An 8,285-nucleotide genomic window follows, 5' to 3' on the forward strand; every position below is an offset into this window, starting at 1 on the left:
CTGGCAAGACAAAACCCTTCCTGAGTTGAATGCCAAGATGGCCTGGTCTCCCCTGAACTGGGACATTGGGGATAGCTCCTAAACAACATGCGGCTAAAGCCTGGGACACTGGTCCTGGGCAGCCCTGGGTTACCTGGCCGCAGAAGCCCCGAAGCTCACACTTCCATTCAGAGAACACTGGACCGCCACAGGCCCTAGGGGGGCAAGGTCATAGGACCTAGCTCATTAACACATTGATCTTGAGGGCTCTATTTGGGATCACAGGTCTGGGATGGAGAGAACATTCTGAGCTGTGACTGCAGCTAAGTTTCCCCAGACCAAGGGGACTGGCAGAGCCACTTCCTGTCTCTGCAGACCATGCCTTGGGCAGCAAGGCTCCCAAGCGCGCACTCATCCACACTGACCTTACTGGGTGTCCATACCAGCTCTGGTGATTTCCCCCTCCGCCCACTGTGGGCAGCTGAGCTCAGAGGACCCTGACTGTCCAGTAGCCTCCCTCCTTCCCACACTTTACCGTCCCAGCTCCTCAGAAACACTCTGTCCAGGCCCATCCTTGACCTTGGGGACCACTGTGGATGCCTCCTTTGGCTCCAGGCTCCAGGCATCTTCTGCTCATGGTGATGGCTAACACACTCTCTGGGTCCTGTTGTCTGCCCACCTTGCTGCGAACGGCCTGAGCCACAGCTTTCAGGACCTCAGCCAGTTCATGGAGCATGCGGGCACCAAATCCCCATCTGCCCTGGCTCCATGGTGACTTAATCTTCATCGCTACCTTGAAATAGTCTTGTCTCTCCCTTCATCAGAAAATAACAAGACTGGAGCCCTGTCCAGTGAGATACCTGATACCCTACACTATCCAGGTCTCTTTTGAGGGTCGGGGCTGGGACCCAGTCACCTCATGTCCCCAACTCCCAGCACTGGGCTCATAATCAAGGAGAGACATTGGTGAGTGCGGGAAAGGCCCTGCCCCTGACCTGGCCTGCTGCTGCTGGCTTCTTGTTGGACACACACACACACAGCATCATGTCGAGCTGAGGAGGGTGTATGAGTCACAGTTGGAGCTGGAGCCACTCACTGCTGAGCCCTGTCGACGCTACCACACCCTGGCGTGACAAGGAAGGCCAGGAGAGGCCCTCATTGGACAAGGTTGGCTTTATATTGAAGGCTTGCCCCTGCCAGAGGTGGGCCTGGCTGGCTCATGACTGGCAGCTGGGACCTGCTGCCAGCCACAGGCTCACATGGCATGGCCTCGCAGAATACACTGAGGGTTTCTGAGAGTGACCTGCAGGGTCATAGCTCAGCTCATTGTTTCTGCCCAGGGCCTTGTTGGCACTGCTCTCTCCAGGAACTGGGCAGACCCTGGTTCCGATCTCACTTCAGGAGGCCTCATGTCCTCTGCAAACCCCACCCAGGACACGGGCCTTTCCCACTGTCAGCCACCATGCTCACCTTCCAGGTCTCAAGCCACCCACACAGTCATCGTACACCTCATTTCCTGGCTAGAGGAGGTATTGCAATTCAGGGACCTGGGGCTGATTCACATCCTCAGGAGACTGGTGGCCTCTGGGTGTGGGTGCCTGGGCCAAGGAATGGGGCACAGTTGATCAGCTGTGCCCCTTCTAAGGGACCTGGGCCAAGAACAAGGTCATCACCCCAGAGGGCCTCAGTCTCTTCTTAACTGCAATGAGCAGTTCTGCCTTGGAGCTGCTTGGGACTGTCTGCCACAAGGGGGCCATGGTTACCCTCAAACCTCGCAGCACTCCGGAGGGCCACTGTGAGATTTGGGACTATCTGCCACAGGGAGGAGGGCATAGTTACCCTCAAATTGCTCAGTGTTCCCAAGGGCCAGAGTGAGAGAGATTTGGTCTACTTTGCGGTTCCCACTGTCTTTCATCTTCCTTCAGTGGCTTAAGAGGTGGACCTAGGGCTCTGGGTCCTTGGGAGCCCCATCCGGAAGCCCTGCATGGATGTCTTCCTCTCTTGCTGACCCATCCCCAGTGGCCACTCCACCTGCAGAGTGTTTGAACAGTACATACCCTGCCGGGGAAGCATCGATCTTCTGGGCTGTGGTTCTGGGTCCCCCTGGCCCTCTGGAGCGTGCGGTCTGTTCCCAGCTCTGTTGTCTGGCCTAGAGGAGACAGTGCTGTACTGGGGCTCCAACCACGCCTGGCGCCGGTGCACTGTCCCTTAGCCTCTGAGCCTTCTCTGTCCTCTGCTCTGCTCCTACCTCACTGCCCACCGTGATCACAGGCTTGGGAGCAGTGGTGGCCTGGCCCAGGACCCATCTGGATCCCTCCCTATGCCCAGTTTTGGCGTCCTCCCCTTAGCCATCTCGTCATTGTCCTATTCTAGCCCTGTCTCGGCCTCCAAGCCCAACAGAAATCATGGAGACCAGCGAGGGGTTGGACAGGGTCTGGGGGCATCAGATTCACATGAGATCAGCCTCTTGGGGGTCATATGTCAGCTCTTCCCCTCAGCTCATTTTTGTGCATCTGCTTTGATTGGCTAGAAAGAGTGCCCCTCTCTCACATGGAGGGGGCCTGTCTCACCATCTGGAAAGTGGGGGTCAGTGAAAGCCATTCCCCTTGCTGCTACTAGCAGGAGCCAGTGAATGAAGACACCCCAGAGGCAGCATGGAGCAGCACCTGACAGATGGCGACTGCCAGCCATGGCCACCGTGGTGACTAGCACCACTAGCCCAGGAGGGTCCCCCACCCAGTGTGCCAGCCCAGGAGGTGGCAGAGGGCCAGCCCTCGAGGGCATTTCCTCCCCGCGGCATCTCAGTGCCGCTGTGGCAGAAGTGCCGTGGGGTGTGTCTGGAACACATAAGACTCACTTGCCTTCCTTTCTCTTCAGCCATGTTCCAGCTGCCATGAAGCCGGGGCGACCATCTCGTGCTCCTATAAAGGATGTATCCACACCTACCACTACCCTTGTGCCAGTGACACAGGTAAGAGCTGACCTGGGTACAGCTGTTTCAACTCAGACCCCATGTGACTCCCAGGGCCCTCATCTGCCCCAGCAACTCTTTATTTCATTGTTTCCTTGGCTTCTGCCTGCACTTGGCAGTTCCAGTGATGTGGAGATGGGTCGGTCCCTACCTGCCTGAGTGAGGGTTTCCCGGAGCTCTGTGGGGTAGGCAGAGGCATATATGATAGAACAGAGATCTAAGCTAAGAGCTCAGGAAGGAAAGTGTGTGGGCATGGGCTTTTAAGGAGGAATAGGAGAACACTCAGCAGAGAAAAAGAGAATGGTTCTAGAATAGCTAAAACCAAATGAGCTGAGCGTGAGTCTCAGTGACAGGTGTTAGTTGTGAATGACTGTCCTGTGCTCTTACACAGAATGTGCCCGTACCAAGCCTACCACCTGAGTGCCAGAGACACCAGCCCCAGCAATTAATACAGAAAAATAAATAAAACTAGGGGCATTTAGGTCAAGGTGGAGACAGACCAGCTGGCGTATTGGCTGTTAGGACTCGCAGTACAGGTCTGTGGGGATGTGACAGGCCCCTGTGACCTTCCCTCATTCCCACTCCTTCCTTGTTTGTGGGCCATAGGACCTTGAAGCCCAGCCCTAACCTATCAACTGGGGACCTTGAAGCCCTCGTCCATAAAGAAAGCATCCAGGCCCTGGCACTTCTTCCTGTGTGCGTCACAGTGTTTGTACGTAGGCCCATCTGCAGAGAGAGCTGTGAACAGCTCCTCACTGCAGCAGCAGGGCTGTCCAGAAAGCAGTCTCCTGGGTCAGAGGCTGTCACGCCCTCCATCCCTCTCAATCCTGACCTGGTCATTTGTCCTAGTCTGAGCAGTGGAACACCATCAGCGCTATTGTCCACTGGATCCTGCGCCAACATCAGCCTCAGCCAAGCTACCCTGGTAGCCACACAGGGTCTCAGATGCCAGCAGTCCTGGTAGTGCAGAGCTGCTAACATTCAATAAAAAAAGGATGTTAGTGGGCACAGGAGCGGCTCCTCATTGACTCTGTCTCCATCACAAGGTGACCTGTATTGAAATGTGGACCCAACCTAAGAGCAAGGCCTCACTCCCTCTGCCACCTGTCTGAACCAAGGTCATCATGTGGCAATCCACCCAGTCCTAGCTCCAAGCTTATCATGTGCTGTCTCACCCACAGCCACACAGAGGCTGGGGCTTTCTGGCCTTCTCTGCTCTTCTATGCCAGGCTTGCCCAGCCTCCCCAGGGGCTCAGCCGTGTTTCTGCCACAGTAATAGATAGGTGTCCCAGTCACTGTTGTGTCACTGTGATAAAATGCCCTGACCTAAGCAGCTTCGGGAAGGAAGGATTTGCTTTGGCTCAGTGGCAGGTCACAAGCACAGCAGGGAAGTCAGAGCAGCAGGCTCTTGAGCTGGTCCCACTGCGTAGGTCAAGGAGCAGAGCTGGGTGTGGTGGCTCACACCTTTAATCCCACCTTGGGGAGACCGAAGCTCTCTTGTGAAATCAAGGCCAGCAGGTCTACTTAGTTCAGGACAGCTGGGGCTGCAAATAAAGACCCTGTCCCAAAAAGAAGCAGGAAGGAACTAGACATGGTAGCAAACTCCTTCAGTCGCACCCTTGGGAGACAGTTTGAAGCCTGCCTGTGTTCCATAGCAAGTTTCAGGTCAGTCAGGGCTATATGGTGAGATTCTTTCTCAGATAGCTGAGAAGTTAAGAGTTCTCTTGCAGAGGTACCCATTTCCATTCCCAGCACCCACATACTGGCAGCCTACAACGACCTCTAATTTCGGCTCCCGTGGATCTGATGCCCTCTTCTGGCTTCTTGCCTTTCTGCAATGCCACAGATACCCACTCAGACATACATATACACACATTTGAAAAAATAAAACTTAAGGCAGGCATGGTGGCACATGCCTTTCATCCTGGCAGCTGGAAGGTAAGGGCAAACGTATCTCACGTTCAGGGCCAGCCTGGTCTACAGAATGAGCTCCAGGCCAGCCAAGGCTACATAGTGAGACCCACTCTCCCAAAATAATAAAACCTTTGTAAAACACACAGTAACCAGTGCTCCTTGACTACCACACTCTATTTTTTTTAATATTTATTTATTTATTTATTTATTTATTTATTATGCATACAATATTTTGTCTGTGTGTATGCCTGCAGGCCAGAAGAGGGCACCAGACCCCATTACAGATGGTTGTAAGCCACCATGTGGTTGCTGGGAATTGAACTCAGGACCTTTGGAAGAGCAGGCAGTGCTCTTAAACTCTGAGCCATCTCTCCAGCCGCCGACTCCCACACTCTAAAAGGCAGTTTTCCTTGGACTCCACAGCAGGCCTGGCTAACATTGAACTTCATTTCTGTCTCGTGTTCTGCAGTTTTAGCCCCTTTAAAGAAGGACCTCTGTTTCCCAAGGAGGCTATCACCTGCCTTCCTCCAGGGTCCCCACAACAACAGCAGGTGTGGTGGGGGTGGGAACTGGGTTCCCGACACTGACAGGCCACTCAGGAAGGTCCCAGTAAAGCTCTTGAAGCTTAAAAACAAACAAACAAAAACAAAAACAAAACAGTAGTAACAGAACAGCTGGTCTGTGTTTTCATTGCGATTGAAGTGTTCAGGACAGCTCCCTCGTGCGAGTGGAGAGACAGCAGAGACAGCGCTGCTGCTCTTCCGGAGCGCCTGGGTTGACTTCAGCACTCACGTGGTGTCTCGATAGACATTTGAAACTCCAGTTCCGGGGCGTTTAATGTCCCTTTTTGGCCTCCACTGGCACCAGGCACACATGTGGTTCATAGGGTACTTGCAGTCAAAGCACCAGAAATGTAATTATTTATTTTTCAAAAAAGAAATCCCTGACGGGCATACCCAGAGGCCCATCTTCCAGATTATTCTAAATTCTGTCTGGTTGACCGTGAACGCTGTCCCATCAGATAAGGAAAAATGTGCTTATAAGAGAGGCCCATTTTGTCTAAGCTGGGAAGATTCCAAACAGGTCCCACAGTGTCAGATGAGTTGAGCCATGGCTTGTTAGTGGTAGGATTGCAGACCCGACTTTGTGCACCTAACAGGAACTAAGACATTGACATGATCAAGACTGATGAACTCCCACAGTGGCCCAAGTAGAAGAGAATGATTGCTGGTCCAGGTAACTATGCGTCCTAGGGACTGTTGGCACAGCATTCACAGGACTTGACAAAATGAGAATGTGGCCATGTCAAATCTGGTGTCCTCACTTTAACAAATTGGTTTGGGCGGGATGTTGTAGGGCACACCTTTAATCCCAGCACTCAGGAGGCAGAGGCAGATGGATTTCTGTGAGTTGGAGGCCAGCCTGGTCTACAATGAGTTCCAGGACAGCCAGGGCTGTCTTGAAAAACAAAAATATTCTGATTTGGACAGGGCGGGTGTGAGAAAATAGGGCATCAGTAGCAGGGGTCAAGCTTCTTGCCCTTCCCACACCCAGCTCAGTGGCTTACATAGCACCATAAACACCTTCCTCAGGCTCTGCAAGGGGTGGGCCAGTGCTCACTGCTTCAGGTGACTGGCCCAGCACATCGGGACAGCAGCAGGGCCCTGCAAGAACTGGTAGCAGGGCTTTTGGAACCTGTCTTCTGTTGGCCAAAGGCAGAGCCATGTAGCTGAGGGTGGGGGTCAATAGGAGGGAGAGGGTGAACCACCAGCAGCTGCCCTGCAGCCAGGAGGCTCTGGAGCCGTCCCCATTGAACTCATGTTCTCAGCACTGGGGGTGGGGGCACCTCTGAACAGCTGTCAGGGAGGTGGAGCCCTGGGAAACAGCAGCCAGGCAAGTGAAGAGGCCAGAGTAGCTAGCCACGTGGCTAGTACGGGAATAGCTTACCACATGGGGTCAGCTGCTCCTAGGTGTCAGGCTCCTGGGTTGCTAGGAGCAAGGTGGCCACTGGCTATCCATCCCTTCCCTTTCTGCCCCTCACTTCTGAGAGCACATTGGCCACAGCATAGGGTCCAATCTATTCAGTCCCAGAGCTGCCTGCCCTCACCTCGTCTCCAGTCCCTGCTCTTATTGTTGGGTGATTTTGGCTAAACTGACTGGGTTAGGTTGTAATTGAAACCTAGGTCCAGCCCAGGCCCAGAGCCAAGTGTATGAGCCTAAGTGCATCTACCAGCCACTAACCTCAGAAGCCAACCTCTCAGCCGGGCTGTGGTGGCGCACGCCTTTAATCCCAGCACTTGGGAGGCAGAGGCAGGTGGATCTCTGTGAGTTCCAGACCAGCCTGGTCTACAAGACCAGGACAGGCTCCAAAACCACGAGAAACCCTGTCTCAAAAAACCAAAAAGAAAAAAAGAAGCCAACCTCTCCTGCAGTTTCCTCTGCTGGTGTCCCTCCTCTTTGGGCCGGAAAAGGGAAGGGATATAGGCAGGTCGGCACCATCCTAAGTATGAGATGGGAGAATTTGTCTGGGAAGGTGAACTCCAGTCAGCACAGAGAAGGGACAAAAGGTGGGTCTTTGTGTGGATGGCAGCTGGCAAGGTCTCAGCCACACACTGCCCAGGAAGGCATGAGGACCTGTGAGCTTGTCACTGCTGTCTCGTAAGAATAAGCCCTTCCAGCCGGGCGGTGGTGGCGCACGCCTTTAATCCCAGCACTCAGGAGGCAGAGGCAGGCGGATCTCTGTGAGTTCGAGACCAGCCTGATCTACAAGAGCTAGTTCCAGGACAGGCTCCAAAAACCACAGAGAAACCCTGTCTCGAAAAACCAAAAAAAAAAAAAAAAAAAAGCCCTTCCGCCCAAAACAGTCTTCGGATATGAGGAAGGGCACCCATCACAGCACCCAGTAAGCAACAGACAATGACTCTTCTACAAACCAGAGGCTGAGGCTCGCTCAGGAGCTGACATTCCAGTCAGAACCTGAGACTCCAAGGTGCTTTCTGAGCAAGGGCCTCTCCCGACAGTTGTGTGTGAAGGAGGTTGGGACAGGAGTGGCTTTGCACACTAAGGCACAGGATGTGTGTGTGTGGGGGGGTATTGGGGTGTTAGGGAATGAGAGTTCCTTCTGCTCTAGGGAGAGGAGCTGTGTGACAAGACCTGGAGATGGCCACGTAGCAGTGGAAGTCTCTTGAGTATAGAGAGGGAGGGGATATCAGGGTAGAGGCAGAGGGGCTGCGCCCCTGGGTGGTTTGGATTAATGAGGGTTCTAAGGAGGACCTGGGTGCTCAGAATCAGCACTGGCAGTCGGCCTACCCTGCATTGCCACAGAAACTTCTCTTTGCTCACAGGTTGCACATTCATTGAGGAGAATTTTACTTTGAAGTGCCCCAAACATAAGGTAGGTGAACAGGCTCCCCAGGGAAAC

The 8,285-nt window shown here is 53.7% G+C and overlaps 1 protein-coding gene across 7 annotated transcripts in view; it reads left to right on the plus strand.

Annotated features, from left to right (window-relative positions):
• The window catches only part of Rai1 (retinoic acid induced 1), a 99,882-nt gene that overhangs the window by 90,293 nt on the left and 1,304 nt on the right, over positions 1-8,285 (plus strand). For all 7 annotated transcript variants that reach the window (XM_057774731.1, XM_057774732.1, XM_057774735.1 and 4 more), the window contains 2 exons: positions 2,857-2,950; positions 8,209-8,258. In XM_057774731.1, coding sequence (XP_057630714.1) covers positions 2,857-2,950; positions 8,209-8,258 — 144 coding nt within the window. The remainder of the gene's footprint in view (positions 1-2,856; positions 2,951-8,208; positions 8,259-8,285) is intronic.

Source organism: Chionomys nivalis, chromosome 7 (assembly GCF_950005125.1).
Source record: "Chionomys nivalis chromosome 7, mChiNiv1.1, whole genome shotgun sequence".
Lineage (NCBI taxonomy): Eukaryota > Metazoa > Chordata > Mammalia > Rodentia > Cricetidae > Chionomys > Chionomys nivalis.